This window comes from Balaenoptera musculus, chromosome 15 (assembly GCF_009873245.2).
Source record: "Balaenoptera musculus isolate JJ_BM4_2016_0621 chromosome 15, mBalMus1.pri.v3, whole genome shotgun sequence".
NCBI classification, from domain to species: Eukaryota; Metazoa; Chordata; class Mammalia; order Artiodactyla; family Balaenopteridae; genus Balaenoptera; species Balaenoptera musculus.
Genome location: NC_045799.1, coordinates 85,451,348 through 85,468,826, shown reverse-complemented (window position 1 = coordinate 85,468,826; position 17,479 = coordinate 85,451,348). Strand labels below are relative to the sequence as shown.

Below are 17,479 nucleotides of genomic sequence, written 5' to 3'. Positions count from 1 at the left end.
TTCATAATGCTTAGCACCACTTCCAAGAAATAAGAAAGACAGTTTGATTTCCTACGAGTCAGTCCCCAGCACCCACATTTCACTTCACTGATAACTTGAAAATGTAGTTCAGGGTCATAGCAATTCTGAGTGGAACTGACAGAGGGCACTTGTTCATCCCAGGGCATCACTGCACGAAATGATCGGGCCAAAAAGCCTGTTTAAACTCTATAGAGAAAGTCCCACTAAAGTGTAGGAGCCGACAGAACCTTCTGAAGCCTTGCAGGCAAGAGCCCACTTGGCTGACGGAGTCACTCTTCCACGCCTGCCGGAAAGCTGGGAGCAAAGATATTCTAAACTCGCTGTGAATTTCATTCCATGTCTCTCCAGCCAGAGCCGCTCAGGGGTGTGGCAGTGTAATGAGTTGCAATGCAGATGGGTTGCAGAATGCACAGCCCATCTGTCTTTATCATGCTCATTTCCTCTTTTATTAAAATGTTAATGAATATAGGTTTTATTTATCATTTGGCGACATGTGCAGCATCCTTTTCTGGGAGACAAATCTGCAATCTGCCATGTGAGCTGACAGAGAACTTCTTCCCGTTACATATTGAGCACGGGAATGAGGAATATTGGGTTCCATTTAAACTGCCATATGCAGGTTGAACCAAAAAATCCCTTTACTTGTTGACAACAGCATGGGGTTAACAGGAGGCACACTGGACCCGGCGTGGGAAACCCGAGTTCAGAGCCGGGCTCACTGGTTGCTCACCCTGGGACCATGAGCCTCAGTTTGCCCATCTGTTCAGTGGAGGCAACCACTCCATCTGCCTTGGTAAGCAAATGAGCTAATCCATGGGAACGCACTTTGCGTTCGCTTGTTGTCATTCGGACACGCGCGCGTAGAGGCTTGACCTTGTTTTGCTCCTTCTTTCAGACTCTCCGTGGAAAGTGCATCTGTCACACGTCGGCCCCGAGATGACAGGCGTCACCGTGCGTGGCCTGACCCCGGCTCGTACCTATCAATTCAGGGTGTGCGCCGTGAACCAAGTGGGCAAAGGCCAGTACAGCGCAGAGACGAGCAGGTGTGTGACACGCACCCCTTGGAGAGGCACGGGGAGCCAAGGAAGCATCGAGTTAGGTCATCAGTCACCACCCCTTAGTCATATTGGGGGAGACAGAGAGGAAGCACGGTGGCTCGCCGGGCTAGCCAGCGGGTCCTTAATTGCCGAGGGGAGTTTCTTAGGCTTCTGTGGTGCTCTGGCTGTGCCAACATAAATCATTGCCCACCGCACGGCCCTCTGTATACATGAGATTAAGAGCTTGCGGTGTTTCCATGCCCTTTGTGTACCTGGCTGCCAGCAAGGTGGGAGCTGGTGCCACTGTCTTGACAGGTAAACACTGAGCAGGTGTCGGCAGGAAGCCACGTGAGCTCTGGCATTTCCCTGGTGGTCCTGATGCCGTCCCCCCCACCAACCCCACCTCCCCAGGCCAGGCGGCTGCTGTCAAGCCTGTTCAGATGTGACATGGGGAAAGGGCTTCATCCCGTTTCAGTGTGCCCTCCCCAGCCAACCTGAGCTCTCAATGGGCTTGTGCTATAGAAGAGTTGAGAGATCTAAATGACTTTCTTCAAAATGTGGGAGTTGGATATGAGAAATATTGAAAGAGCCGAAGGAAACAGTTGGGAAGGAGCCTCGGACTACGGCCTGCAATCTGCCTCACTCACACTTGTGATCCTCTAAAGAACAGAGGTACCACAGGCCGTTCAAACAGAGAAAGGTCACCTCCCACGTCTTTCTTGTTGCTTGCTGAACTGATTTTCTATTATGTTGATTTTTTGTAACTATTTCATGCGTGTCCTTTCAGTTTGATTGGCTGTGCGTTTTGCTTTATTCATTGCTCGATTTGAGTAAACAGTTAGGCTCAAGATTCAGCAGGCTAGAGAATGCGGGCGAGGACCCTTGGCTGCTGGGGCTGACCTGTCTTCCCCTCCCTGGCTTCTTCTTCTTAGGCTGGTGCTCCCTGAAGAGCCGCCCGGGGCTCCCCCGAAAAACATAGTGGCCAGTGGGCGCACCAATCAGTCCATCATGGTCCAGTGGCAGCCGCCCCCCGAAACAGAGCACAATGGGCTGCTGCGTGGGTACATCCTCAGGCAAGTAGCCAGTGGTTGGCCGTGTTTAGACTGTCCTTATAAAGAGTCAAGTGTCTGTTTTGCTCAGGTCGCAAACTCACATGTCTGTAGGAGCCCATCAGTAATCGAGAGACTCAGGCCAGCAGCGAGACTCTAGGGAGTGGTGGAGACTGCGGCAGACCAGTGAGAACAGGCGCCTGTGGGCAGCCTCACGGGACAGGCTCTGCAGTCCAGCCGTGAGGCACACATGCAAGAAACCGCTCTCAGGGGTCGCATTTTGGCAGAAGGATGGAGGGGAATATTATGGGTTGGGAGCAAGGTGTGCTTATTCATTGTAAATCCTTTCACTCTTAAGTTTTTACCAAGGGTTAGTATAATAATTTTTAATTAGTAATAATGTGGTTGATTTAATTATAAGCCAGTTTTTTACCATGCTAGTATGTTGTTCAGAATTGCCAGGTTTTCCACTGTTTCAAAGAAATTTTAAAATCCAGCTTTTTACACACATTCTCAGTTTTTAAAAATTGGGAATGAAATCAATATATTTTGAAACACAGGGCAGGCCTGACCCTCACAGCTACAGAACAAATGTGGCCCAAGAGTGGCCGGTTTGCCATCTCTGTCCCCGTGGGGAGGGGTGTTAGGCTTCTGAGCACATTGAGTGAACTGTACCAGCCCTGGCTATAGGTTGACAGAAGGAACCTGCTTTGCCAAAACTACTGCTGATTTTAAGATTGCAGCAAAAGTGATCATCTGAGTGGTTTGTTGACACAAGTAAAAAGAAAAAAGTAAAGCAGTATTAAAAGGATAACTATTAAACCTCTTCTAAAGGACCATGCAGCTGTGGCCGTATCTGTTACCAGCCTTATGGGGCAGGGACCGTGGGTGTCCGTCATTACCGTCCTCCAGATGCCCAGCCCGTGCCCTTTCTAAAAGTGTGATCAGAAAATGCCGGGTTAACAAAGGTCTTAAGTGGAGAAATATAATCTCTTAGATCAATGTAAGAAATTATGGAAGAGTTGCTTCTTTAACTCCGTATCTTTGCCTATGGGAGATAGCTCATTCCCTATGTATTTATGTAATCACCCACTCATGGTTTCATACATGTTTATCTTTATGCGTGTAACGTTTACCTGTCACAACCATATACCGCTATTTTGGAGTTTTTCCTCGAGCATATGAATTATCCTCTGAACACAAGCGAGATCGTCATCTGCCTGAAGAGGTTCAAGTGCGGCCATCCCCAGGGGTGCACGAGGGCTGGGGGTCTGATCAGCGCTCAGGGCCCCCTTGGTCTCTGCGCTCCTGGCCGTCCTTCCCCGTTTCACAGGGGACACCGTGGATCTGTCCCCTGTGGGCGGGGGCGCCTGTGGACTCTGGTCCTGTGGATGCTTCCAGACAAGCCCATTTCCCTGGGGAAAGCAGCCTGGTGCTTCCCCCTGCTAGAGGCTGGGGTTTTCTGTCGCGTTCCTGCCCCTCGCTGCTCACCCCAGCTGTCGCCCTTGTTCCGTGCTTATCAACTATTGATATACTATTGAAAATAATTGGCCTCCCCTCCTGGACCAGCCCTTCCTTCACGTGCTTGTCATCCAGGCCGCCTCCGTCTTTTTCTGAGCACATGGAGGAAAAGTTTCCTCGGGCTCCGGCTGCCAAGTAAGGACTTCACAAGTCAGCCCACAGAACCAGGCCCGGGGCATGGAGTTTAAGAATAAAATCTCTCTGATGTTACGAGGCCCCGTCAGGGACCGCACATTTCTCTATTTTGTGGAATTACGACTGTTAAAAGGACTTTCTATGATGGCATCAGTAGAGTCGAGCACTGGAAAAGAGGGCATCTGTGTCTGCAGGGGCTTAAATCAAGAAAGCCCTAAGATGAGGGTGCACTACCCAAGGCCTGTGAATATCCAAGTTTTCAGAAATTGAAGACCCGTGCCAAAATGAATTTGCTTGGAAACATTTCCGAATAATCCTCCCATCTGCAAATCAGCTCTCTTTGCAAGTGTGTACCCTCTGGGGCACAAGTCTCCGTGTCAGATAAACAGCACACTCCATGGAAGAACAAAATGGAAATAAATCACTGTTGTGGCTCCGGCCATAAGAATTAGAGTGCGTGCACAGTAATTAAATATTTATAATCATGGGCAGGGTGTTGCTTTGAGAGGAGCATTGGCGTTACGTCCTTTAAAAACCTTCTCCTGTTTATTTCTGTGTACAAAATCATCTCGTTCTCTCTGAGACAGTCTCCTGGGCAACGTATCCGGCCAGTCAAAGGACGATGCCCTGCATTTCTGTTGTTAATTACGACCTTCCCAGACATCCCATGAATATTACAAAAGCACCCTGAGCCGCTGGTCGGAGTGGACCAGGCTGCCTGCCTCGAAGGGAGAGCCGCCGTCTCCAAGATGGGGATTCTGCAGCTTGTCACACACTACCTCATACAGAGGGGCCTGGGAGAAGGTGTGCAGCAGGCTTGGTCTCTCATAACTCAGTGTTCTCTCTTAGGATACTTCCTACAAGAGCAGTGTTTCCAAAAGAGAAATGTTTAGGGGGTGCTTACACTGTCACGCCTCCTGTGCACCCACTGTTTCATTTTATTCTTACAACAAGCCTGTGAGATGCCATCATTATTATGTCCGTTTAGGGAGGAGGGAAGCAAGGCTCAGGGACGTTCAGAATTTGCTTGAGGCCACCCAGCTCGTAAGTCTTCTTCCCAACCTAAATCTTCTGAGTTGATTGCTTTGCTTTTCCCTGGAATGTGTATCAGATAGTGGAGTGAGCTCTTCAACAGCCGTGCCCGGCTTGTGCCATGTTGGTTACCCATGATCCTGGGCACCGGTCACGTGCCAGGTTACTCTAGGGTCTGGTGTGGGTGTGAAGCCAATATTTACCTGTTTCAAAATGGCTGTCTGATTGTCTCAGTGCCATTTATTTTCAAAGTTTATGTTCCGTAGATGGGAAGTATCTGGTACGCGGGTTATTCCACACCAAGCCTCCCTCCCGTTGTCCCCTGCCTGGAAGACAGGCCGCCCTATTATGTGATGAACTTCGCAGGCTGTGAATGGCACCTACACTTGGTGCAGGTAGTTCAGAAAAGGAGTGCCAGCTGGGTAGGCTCAGAAGTCGATGGGCTGTGAAGCACACTCGGGGTTTGATACGTTCCTTCCATTCTGGCCTGTCGCAGAGTGCCGCCGACCGTCGCCGGGGCCACTGCAGGGCCCGCGTTCTGCTGCTCCTTTCAGGCGAGAGTCGGGGAGGCCTTGGGCCTTTGTGCTGTTCACAGCTGGCCTGCTCTCCGGCATTTCTGCTGTCTCTCCACGGGCCTCACCGCGTACAAGTGGCCTGTAGCAGGAAGGGACAAAAGACTAGTCTCAGGAAATCCTGATTTTCATGGCGTGCCTTTTCAGCCATTGTTCTCTTGGGAGGGCTGTTCTCCATTCCAGGCCTGAACCTCGGGGTTCCTTCTTTCCTCGGAGGGCGGCAGCCTTGCTGGTGCGCTGGTCCACCTGCACCCAGACGCTCTGGCCTGGGGACAGCGCAGATGACCGAGCGGGACTCCGCAGGGTTGCTTAGCGTCCGGGCGGGGCCTGAAGACCCCAGCCTGCTGCGGAGGGTGCGCAATCTCCTGCTGCCACTCTGCGTTCGTGTTCTCCTCCTCCTCTTCCCTCCCCCACTGAGCGTCAGAGCCGTGTCTTCCTGAGGCAAGAACCAGCTCTTGGATAGAAATCCGTGCTTTTGGAAGCTGCCCGATGACTGAGGAAGTTACGCCCACTGCACGTGCCCCTCGGTTTACCCAGGGGAACTGATTCACTTCTACACATGCAATCGTGGAAAACACTCGCTACTCAAAATAACACGACAACAGTCCTTTCATTGTACAAATAGCAATGTCCTAGCTAATACGTTGTCTGTGTCCAGAGCCGTGTATGTCGCTGTTTTGAATAAACACAACTTTAAATCTCTGCCTTTAGTGCACTAAGTAGCATGCACACCACGCTCTTCCAGGTCCCCTAAAAAGCCATTTGTCATACTTAGCGCTGGCCTAGTATTTTCGGCACGTGAACGCCTTTGAAAAGCACCCATTCTGACTCCGGGACTTCGTGAGCAAGCCCAGCGGGGAGCTCAGCCCTGGGCACCGAGGGACAGCGCACTGCTCACTTCCTCCCCTCCCTCATCTCAGAGTCACAGGAGGACGGGGCCGCTCAGGCTGACTTATAGCCACGCCCGCTAGAAATCGTGTCTGGGATTCTGGGCCTTAAGTCACTGTACTCCTTGGACAACTGGCACTGAAAAAGCCATCATCTTCCCTGAACCCTAACATAGTTGAAATGTCAGTTCTGTTGGCCCAGAGCTTATGATCACTGTGAGATTAGGTTATACCTTTTCAGTGGTTGAAGTAGAAGCAGTGTCGTCTGGGGCTGACCTCTTGGCTTTACTCGTGTGTTTACTTCCGCTTTCCTCTAACCATGTGGAGTGGCTTCAGGTAAACCCGGTTCCTTGCTCGAGTCGTGTCCCCTGGGCCCGCTGCAGGTACCGCCTGGCTGGCCTGCCCGGAGAGTACCAGCAGAGGAACATCACGAGCCCCGAGGTCAGCTACTGCCTGGTGACGGAGCTCATCGTCTGGACGCAGTACGAGATACAGGTGGCCGCCTACAATGGGGCTGGCCTGGGCGTCTTCAGCAGGGCGGTGACCGAGTACACCTTACAAGGAGGTAAGCTTGCTTGCCCCCGAGGCTGCAGGATCTTCACTGGGGGGGCAGGATTTGCAAAGTTCAACCGGAGCGTGTTCGAAATAAAAATAGTGTCCGGCCCTCTAGGGAGTAGTTAGAAGGAGAGTAATCACATATCGAATTTAATCTCTCTGTCCATTCCAAAACTATAGCAAAACCACAGAAGGGAAACAGATACGGTTCTAACTGCTTTTCTCTGGTTACTGAGGGCAGGATGTGTCTACGCACCTCCTTTAACTGATTCTGTGAAAGGTCTGTGGGGTCGGCTTTTCCTAAATGGGATAACAGTATATTCTGCCGTAAAGCTGGCGGTGGGGTCCTGTGTGAAACTGTGAATGTTTTTCAAAGAGGATGAGTATTTAGTATTTTGCTTTTAATGATGTAATACAATTATTAGTAATGGAATTTGCAACTTGGTGCTCTCCACCTCCCCCCTTTGGTTTACTTTTTCAGTTACACAAGCAAACAATTTACTAAATCAATAAAAACTTTCCCCACACCCACCCCCCCAAAAATGACCAGGCAGAATGTCATAAAGCCAGTGGGTCTTACATTTATGTGCTAAGACCCAACCCCGTTATTTTCAGTTATTTCCACTGGTTTTCTGGAGGATCCGGGTCTCGGCGCCAGGAAGGGCTGGACACTCAGAAACCTCCTCCATGTCTGCATTTCACCTTCAGAGCTCTTAGCAGGAATAAATAGACCCTCTCTCAACACAACCACGTGTGCCCCAGAGCAGCCCAGAGCCTGGCCCAGGGAAGCAGTTTTCCCGCAAAATCTGAAACCCTTTTTCGTTCAGCAGTTTTACCCTCTCCTGACTCACAGGTGTGATTTTATTTGCTTAGGCATTTTTATTGCTACCAGGCCTTGACCTTTTTCAAATGATAAGGTTTCTAACTGCCCACTTCTCTCCCCAAATCATGCCTGGGACCTAATGTTCCTTGATATTACATGCTGTTATTACCGTCCCTTATTGATCGGCTGTCTGTTGTCATCCGTAAGTCCATAAATCCTCCTTTATAAATTAAGTGCCGTCACCTCTGCGTTCACAGTGACTAGGAGAAATATTTAACATGCAGGACGACCAGGAAGGGGCTGTTTATCTGCTGGTGATTCTTGATCACGCATTGAAAAATGAAAATAGCTGAAACCCTGCACAGTTCATGCTTGCTTTAATTAGTCTATTTCATAAAATAACAATAAATTTGGAAACACTTAAAATGACACATATTGCTGTTAGTAATCCCCATGGCTATTTACTGTGACTGCTTCCTCGGGTTACGGGTGCATTTGCATTCTGTGCGGCCGCAGGCTCCGCTGGATGGAGAAGGGCTGGGAGGCTGTAGAGTCTGCCCTGGGGACCCGTGGAAGGTTTAGGGCTGTGAGTGACGTGATCAAAGCGCCGTATCAGAAGAGGGGCCTGTCGGTGGTTGCGGGCGAGGTGGAGGGGAGCTGAGGATGAGGCGGCAGCTCCGGAGACAAAAGAGCGATAGTGTGGCTGTGAAGTGATGAATTCCCCCATCTCTGGCGCTGGCCGTGAGAGGGGCGAGGGACGTGTTCGGGTGCTGCTTCATGGTTTTGAGAGCAGCTCCACACACCTCCCCTCTGCAGCGCCCCCGGAACCCCACCCAGACTGCAGGGGGCCCCGCGAGCCCTCCCCCAAGCCACCTGTCCGGTGGGACCGGGGCCAGCCCCTCCCTCAGCTTGCCTGCAGTTTATGGCATAGAACAGGACACGTTCTGCTCTAGCTGAGCTGGTCTGAGGTCGCTCGGCTAACACATGGCGGAGCAGCACTAACGCTGGGTCTTCTGAGTCAAGAGCTCTGTTTTCTGGGCACCGTCAACAGCCTCTGCTGTCAGTGGGACCCACGCTCACGCGGAGCTCGTCGTCCATGCTCCTTGTGGCCTCCCGGGCACCCACAGCGCAGCAAAAGGGAGCAAGCGCGTTAACTCTGTCCTTGAATCCCTGCTCCCGCCCAGGACAGGACAGTCAGAGGAGAGCTTCAGACACAAGGCCGGGAAGAATGGGGGCAAGTGCGGGGGGACGGGCGGCTGGCCTGGCTCTGGAGCAGATGACTTGGTAAGCCGGATGAAGAGCCGTCTGACTAGAAGGTGGGACGTTGGGAAGAAAATGGCACGAGCGAGGGGCCTTGAGTAACTTAGGGAGATGGAGATGAGGCTGGGGTGCTTGTGAGATGTCTGCACACGCACGCACACACACACAGGCACACACACAGGCACGTGCACCACATGCACGCATACTCGCACGCACACACACACATGCACACACGCACACACACAGGCACGTGCACCACATGCACGCATACTCGCACACACACACATGCACACACGCACACACACAGGCACGTGCACCACATGCACGCATACTCGCACACACACACATGCACACACGCACACACACAGGCACGTGCACCACATGCACGCATACTCGCACGCACACACACACATGCACACACGCACACACACAGGCACGTGCACCACATGCACGCATACTCGCACGCACACACACACATGCACACACGCACACACACAGGCACGTGCACCACATGCACGCATACTCGCACGCACGCACAGGCACGCACACATAGGCACGCGCACACACAGGCACACACACGCATACACACACACGCAAGCTCGTGCACACACATGCAAACACACGCACACAAGCTCACACACACACCCCTTTCTGTACACGTGGCCCCAGAAACGGCCCTTTCCTGGAGTCTGTAAGGCCTGATTCTTACTATTTACTCCTTATCTGCCTTCGAGAAGCACAATAACTTTTCTGAGCCTCTGCTGTTTTCACTTGTAAAGTTGTGACGTGTCTATCTGCCCTGACTGCTTGAAGGGCAGTTGTGAAGCGAAAACAAGGCAATGCACGTGAAAAGGCTTTGAAAACGCTGAGCTATGATACAGACTCCCATGTTGTTGTCTGTATTCCTCCTTCCACCGTGGCAATGACCAGTATCTACTGCGGTATTTGAATGTTTCTGTACTGGTAGTTGTACAGAAAGAAATTTGGGGTTATTCTCTCTGCTAATAGTAAAATCGAGAACACACATTCAGGAATTGATGTGAGCGCCTACTGTGTGCTCAAGGTTGTGCGATGGGCCAGGGCAACGAGAGTGGAGGGGACACCTGTCTCGTTGTCAAACCTGCGGGCTTGCAGCCTCGCCTGGGAGCAAAGACTGACATTTGTGAGACAAGATCAAGAACTAGAACAGAATCCGGCCTCATTCACAGGCAGTCACTCCCCATTTGCCCACAAGATAGGCATTACTAACGTGCTGTAAAGGCTTTCCAGCCAAGATGCCCCGAGCAGTATGCCATTGGTGGGAAGGCATCCCTGAGAAGGGGCTTTACTGGGACTGCACCAGGGAAGTAAGTACAGCCGTCTGATTTGGTTAGGAATGGAGTTCAGCTGCTAGAAACAGACCCAAGAGGACAGTAGCTTAAATGAGGTGGAGGTGTGTTTTTATCTCTCTCATACCAAAAGAGTGGGCAGTGGGGTCTACAGAGTCATAGTGGCAGCTTTATGGTCACCAGAGAGTCAGGCTCCTTCTTTCTGCTTTGCCATCTTTAGCATTTGCCTCATGGTTACAAGCTGACTACTGCGATGCCAGCTATCACATCCACATCCTAGTAGGAGGAGGGCATGGGGTGTGCCTTGTGGCCTAGTAATCAAGTGTGCCCACCTCTGAAGAGCTTTCTTAGAAGTCCCATCTGCCACAGACGTATGCTTACAATTCATGGACCATCTCTGTGCCAGAGAGCCTGGAAAGGGTCTTTCAGCTGGGTACATTTCTGTCCATTATGAAGGAAGGAAGGGGGAGGGGAAAGTGGAGAGCAGCTAGCAGTTCCTGCCCCACTTTGTATGGTGACTCCTGCTGAGGGGTCAAACCCAGAGGATGTATTTACAATTTCTAGATATAAAATTGTGGGACAACCTGTCTCATGGCTGCTGCATGAAGAGCACCTCATGATCCTGCATAATCGCCCACATTGGAATTAGCAGAAACTGCAAACCCACAGCCCCTCCGCACCCCTCAGCCTCAGCTCTAAGCTCGGTGGGTCTGCTCGGGCAACAGCCGAACACGTGTATGTGCCACCGGGGACCCTTCCCAGCGCCTTGCGTGTCCCAGCGCTCTTAGCAGCCATTGCTGAGAAAGCCTGGGGGCTGAGTTGGCCCTTGAAGCTGAAAAGGGAATCATTAAAATGCTTGTATATTAAGGAGGAAAAAATAACTCATAAGATTAATTGTCAGCCTAATTTGGGAAATTATTGGAATGTATAGAAACATAATTCTGGAGTCAATCAGGAGACCGTGGAGGAGCAGGAGGTACTGGGCCGTGGGAAGAGTGAGGCTGCGGTCCAGCCAGCCTGATTTTCCCTCTCCCTTCAGCCGCGTGGCAAGCTTGAGCCATCAGGCGAAATGAGATGTAATTTATCTTGACTTTAATGAGGCTCCTCTCGAGAAGGTATGGGAATGCCAGGAGAGCTGGTGCGGCTCCCCCTGCCATTAGGGGGGCGTGTGGCGTGTTAGACCATCACTTGCAAAGAGAACTTGTAACTAATGCAGGGTCGGCCCGGGTGCAGGCACGCAGCGGCAGGAACACGGGGACGGGAAGGCTGCTGCCCAGGAGACGCGGTCGCCTCCTGCCCCCGGAGCGCATGGGCTTGGTCTCAGGGGCGTTTTCTTCCAGGAAGCTCCTAAAGGAAGATAAGTGAGTTATTCCTCCCCTGAGTTCAGCCGAGTGTGATATTGATCCCTGAAGTGATTTGAACCCACTGTTCCGCCTGTCACACACCCCGGGTTTCTCTTCAGTCCCATTCATTATTAAGATACAATAAAAACGTCTGGTTTGTCTGCTTTCATCCTTTAAGGTTTGGACACGCAGGGATTATTTAGCACAAACTTTCTCACCTCCCAACTTTTCATATCCCCCCTCATCCCCCGCCCGCCATGATCTTGCCTGCCAATCCCATTTGATAGATTTTATTAGCAGGGCCTCATGACCTTCTCTGCTCTAGAGAAGAATTTTAAAATGTGAGAGATTAACTTACACATGGAGCCGCAAAACTCTAATACAGCTCCAGCCACGCGAACTTTCCGGGTGGGGTCAGGGGAAGACGGGGCGTGGTTCATTCGTCACAGTGGCCGTGGCCTAAAGTTCCACAATACGGGGAACCCACTTGTCAAACTTCCATTGTGATTACCCAAAATGAATGAAAAACAACTTAAGTTTTCTCGAGAATTTCTTTCAAAACCCTTCCAGAAATCAATATGCTTTTAGTTTCAAGTAGAAAAAGCCATAGAGTCTAAGTTCTGCATGACTAAACGTGCAGTCTAATTACAAGCATTTTTCTTATTGCCAATGTCTACTTCAGCAACTTCCTAATCATCTGGTATGGGACAAAAGCACTGTAGTCATCTGACGCGATCAGTGGTTCAGATCTGATGCTGATGCAGTGTTTGGTTCCAGTCAGTTTCTGTTAAAAATTGTTCGACTAATGGTGAAAGACACATGAAGAAGTAAGGTGACCACAGAGGTCTGAGGTGAGCCTCAGTGTGGAATCCTACACAGTGTTAGGATATGGATGTAATAGGTGATGGTTCCCTCCTAAAATAAGCCAGTGAGGTTAGCAAACTCCTATCCCTTCCTTAAATGTATCCATTAAGATGCAGATGTTGCCTTTTCTAGAAAGGGTCCAAAGACAAATTATACTATAAATCATCATTTTTGAGCATGCCAAGGTTTTAATTTTTTCTGGTTTTATTTCTTTATCATTTTTCTTCTTGTAACAGGTATTTTTGTGCTGTAATGATTTATTCTGGTTTCAGAACATTACCTTCTAATGAAAGAGAAATATTTCATATTTAAAGAGAAATGGAAAAAAACATTTGGTTATCCACATTTCTAAAACATTAGTAAAAGCCCTTAAATGTTCACTTGGGCTTTGCAAGGTTTTCTAAAGTAAGGATTATAAATGAACACTCCGTTTGCAAGCTCCATTCTTATCTCCTCTTGGGAAATTCTCAATGTGGCATAAATGACATTGCACAAAAGATTTGTGCAATCCTTAAGGCTTTCTAGACCTCAAGCTGTGCCTACAGAACAGGATAATGTTCAGAATCTCCCAGCATCACCTAAAACACTAAGTAGGAACTGAACAAAGTGATATGGGATATTCCATTAGGTATGGGCTTCATTTGGTCTTTTAGAACTTTCAGGAAAGGAAAGGATAGGAAACGAGCATTTTAGGGGAAGCCACTCTATGCCAGTTTCGCTGTGCTGTGCTCTCCACTTGCACTCATTATCATTTCGTCGGTCATCCCCCAGCCATCACGTGAGAAAGGCACCACTGTCCCTATTTTACAGAGAAAAAATGGAAGCTCAGAGAGGTAACTAACTTTCCAAAGGTCACATAGCTCGAAAATGCTGGAAAATGCTAGAATTTATGCTTTTGCTTTTCATTCTGCATTTACCAAACATGGACATAAATTACTTCCAGATTTTTGGTGCTTATGTTCACATGGCAAGTGGGTTTGCAGTAGCCCGTGGACATTTTTTACTGCAATCCACAATAAGAAGTCTGTTTTACATGGACACCCAGGACACACACACACACACACACACACCCCTGAAACAAAAGGCTCGTAGAACAATAGTCGCCCTGACGGTGTGTGATGTTCTTTAATATTTTCTATTCTATTCCATTCTGTTTCACTCTCTCCTCCTTTAACAGATGCAGGCTGTGATCACTAAATTGACTTCCTGGGCTGCTGCTAATGCATTTGTAACCTGCAGTTTTGAAAAACACTGAATTCAAGCAATACAGGATGTTTGGTTCAGCTGATCTTGAATCCCTTTCAGAACAGGCTTCTACTGGCCTGTAGGACACATCAGGGTCAGGGCTGAAGAAGGCTTCCCAAGGGAGATACTGCTAAAACCAACACTGAAAGACCAAACAGGGGTCTGGGCGGGGCCTTGAGCAGGGTGACAGGCCCGGGGGTGGGGCTTTGAGCAGGGGTGACAGGCCCGGGGGCGGGGCCTTGAGCAGGGGTGACAGGCCCGGGGGCGGGGCCTTGAGCAGGGGTGACAGGCCCGGGGGCGGGGCCTTGAGCAGGGGTGACAGGCCCGGGCACAGAGCTGAGATCTGGGGGCTGGGGGAGGCTGAGTCCAGCACCTGCATCTGTGCAGACGACCTCATGGCAGAGAAGGGGTTTCCGGGGTAAGACTTGACCTTCAGCTGCTGCTGGAAGATACAAGGAACGATCAAACCCATCTTAAATTACTGTGACCAGCACATTATTTTGTGATGTACAGACTGGGCTTCCTTCCCTACAAGCCTGTGAACGCTTCAAGGGCAGCGGCTGCGTCTGATTTGTCTTATTTATATCTGTATCCCTAAATCCAAGCACAATGCCTGATGCGTAAATAAACAGAATGTAAATAGCTATCTGATTACAGACAGACCCTTGCTGTTCCTATTTCAGTTTCCAACACTGCACCGATTGAATCTCCGTGTGCAGCACAATGCCCGGCCTTCTCTCCCGAGTCTTCTGCTTGTCTCAGAAGGAGAGCCGGCTCCCTGCTTGCCTTGCCCCACACATTGTACCTCCCCAGCCTAAAAGCTGGTCCCAAATGCTTTCTCCTCAATGCCTGGCGCATGAAGAATTGGGAAAAATAAGTTCAGAAAAGGACGCACAAAACTTTTTAAGTGTTAAGATATTTTCTTACGCTGGCCGTTGAAAAAAGATTCTTGAGCTTCTTTGTCCAAGATTTGTTATCCTAATAATGTGTTAAGAATGTTTAATGCAGTTAGGACATTCAGGTGTATCAAAACCGCAAGAACCGTCACAACACAAGAACTCAGCCGTAGCCTATAACGATCTGGAATTAACAATAACGCCCAACGCACAAATTGTAATATATTCGTCCCCACAGCAAAGTGTAGCCCGTGATTCTTCCACATAATGATCTGCTTCTCCCCTCTCTGAGAGGCATTTAATTCTGTGGGATCACCTGGAGAGGGAGATGCCTGTGAATTCTGGGTAGACACCTCAGTCCCTGGTACTAGCGATCATATGCTTTTAGGATAAGGAAAATCAGGGTGTGTGGTTGTGGTGGAGACCTGAGGACCCACGCTCCCTTCTGTGGTGTGGATGTTGCTGGGAGCAGCTGTCCTGCCAGCGGCTCCGTCCCCAGGAAATGGAATATGAGCAGAAGTGAGGAGATGCTCTTCTAGGCAAGGCGGGGGCGGGGGGTGCCCTGAATGCTCACATGCCAGGCTCCTCACAACCAGGAAAACTGACCTTGCCCTGTAGGGCGATGAGAGATGAACTGCTATTGTGTAGACACTGAGATTCCACAGTTTATCTGTAACAGATAAGGTAGAGAAGGTATCTCAGGGAGATACAGCCGAGCATGTTAGCATATAGAAATTTTGTCGGGCAATGCACTGTAATTTCATTCTGTGCTAAATTCAGCTAATTTTACAGCATTATCAGTGGGCCGTTAGCATCTTTAGGTTGGGTTTGCACCCGTTGATACGGGGAACAAGCAGGAAGCAGAAGTCAATCACTTTCCTACTACAGAGGCCATGCCCTCCTGTCCCATGAGACGTTGTAAATTCCCTGCTGGTACGTCACAGCCTCAGTTTATTAATTTTATTTGACATGTTGTGAATCTCCCAAACACCAGGTAGCTCCATGGTCAGTGTAGGTTTCTTTCGATTAACTGTTACTTTAAACTGATTCTGCCGTTTACGTAGATTACAGAGAAGATGAATTTTAATGATCGACTAGAATTTACTTGGGGATCCTGCAAATAAGCTTTACGTAATCTGCATGATATAGTTTGAGTACTTGAATGAAAGAGCAAACGTGAAAACCACTGGTGTCTCTCTTTTCAGCTGCAGAGACTGGTTCAGGAAAAGTGCTGGCCCGGCAGAGTCTCAAATTCTGTGCACTGTAAATAGCAGTAGACGTTCCTGGAAGAAAAGGTGGAAAAGAGTCACTAGGAGTCACCTTTGGTCACTCAGAAGGGGCCACGTGCTACCAACCTCATTTCCTTTTGGGGGAGGGTTACCGAGTCGATGGATCCAAATAGTATATTCATTCTGTGGCTTGATTTCCACTCGTTCATTCATTCATTTATTCACTGAGTCAGCACCCCGTGGCTAAGATGGGGAATGTGGATTGGGTGATAAAGTAACTAGATGGACTCCAAGGGCTCAGCTTTGCCCGAAGAGTGTCATTCACTTGATGGACCACCGCTGTGAGGGTGACTCCAGTTGCAAAGGCCGTCACTCTTCTGGGCTTTTCTTGGTCAGCACTTCTGTCAGTGACTCGGAGGGGATGGAGGTGACATGCCTATCAAACATGCAGGTGTCACAGCTGAGACGGGTCATGCAGATATTCTGTCCCCGAATCAGAAATAAAAATAAACTGCTGTGTTAGATTGATGGCTGAAGTCAGGCTGAAACATAAAAGGGATAAACCAGACACTGCATTTACATACACACGACCAGCCATGTGACAGAGGAGGGAAGACGGGACTGCCAGCAGTTACCATAAGAAGAGTCGGGGAGGTGAGGTGAGCACAGACCCAGGGAGAGCGGTGACCGTCATCTTGTAGATGACACGCTTCCAAATCAAGGCAGATCATAATGCCACAGAATCCTGTTTGGGCTGGATGCCACCCTGAGGGATGGTGAGAAATCGGGGCCTCTGCAGAGGGGGATGACCAGCGTGGGCAGTGCTCTGTCAATCAGGTCGTGTGGGAAGCGGGAGAGAAGCGGGGTGTTTACTTGGCCCATGGGAGCAAAGCCCAGCTGGATATTTTTGTGATTTTCATATAGTCTAACAGCTCTGTGGGCAAGGAGACAGACAGGCAGCAATAGGCAGCAACTGTGGAAGGAAGGGTTTTAGTTCCGTGTAAGGAAGGTCCCTTTACAGCGTACGGCCAGGGCGCAAGTTGACTGAAGAGCAGCGAAGGCGTCTAGGAAGCTGTGCGGGCAGCAGCTGAGTGGCTGCCTGTGGGAGGAGTGGCGGGTGGGCCCCCGCAAGGACAGGTGAGTGAACCCCGGGACCTCACGGTGCTGGACGTGTACCTACAGGAAAAGGCGGGTACAGAAATAGAAATTAGGCTTCTCATTGACTTTGAAACCATGTAAATATTGGGTTGGCCAAAAAGTTCATTCAGGCTTTTCCATAAGATGTTACTAAATTATTTTAAAACATTTATAAAAGAAATTCTGAAAAACTGAAGGCAAAATGAAACAAATGATCATAGCGGTATTTTGAATTGGTGACTTAGCCAAATGGAAAGTAACTATTTCAAGTAACTTTAACACATGATAATTTGATTGACAATCCCTAGCGCAAAACCAAAATCAAAAGCTGGAGGAAGAAGAAAAAGGTCAAAAGCTGTTTTCAGCAGTCATGTTGGTAATGGTAGTGCTGGGTTTGGTTTTCTAAGGTGCAATTGTATGAGTATTGTGACATAAAGCAAATAAGGATTATGTGGATGTTAGGAACTGAGATTTTTGGCAAAGTTGAAGCCCTAAGTTGGAATTGGCAGTACGATGATTTTATCTTCAAAGAAAAAAAGAATTTC

The 17,479-nt window shown here is 49.4% G+C and overlaps 1 protein-coding gene across 1 annotated transcript in view; it reads left to right on the top strand.

Annotated features, from left to right (window-relative positions):
• The window catches only part of SDK1 (sidekick cell adhesion molecule 1), an 824,383-nt gene that overhangs the window by 636,140 nt on the left and 170,764 nt on the right, over positions 1-17,479 (top strand). The window contains exons 17-19 of the mRNA XM_036826800.1: positions 917-1,064; positions 1,991-2,131; positions 6,638-6,819. Of these exons, the coding sequence (XP_036682695.1) occupies positions 917-1,064; positions 1,991-2,131; positions 6,638-6,819 (471 nt within the window). The remainder of the gene's footprint in view (positions 1-916; positions 1,065-1,990; positions 2,132-6,637; positions 6,820-17,479) is intronic.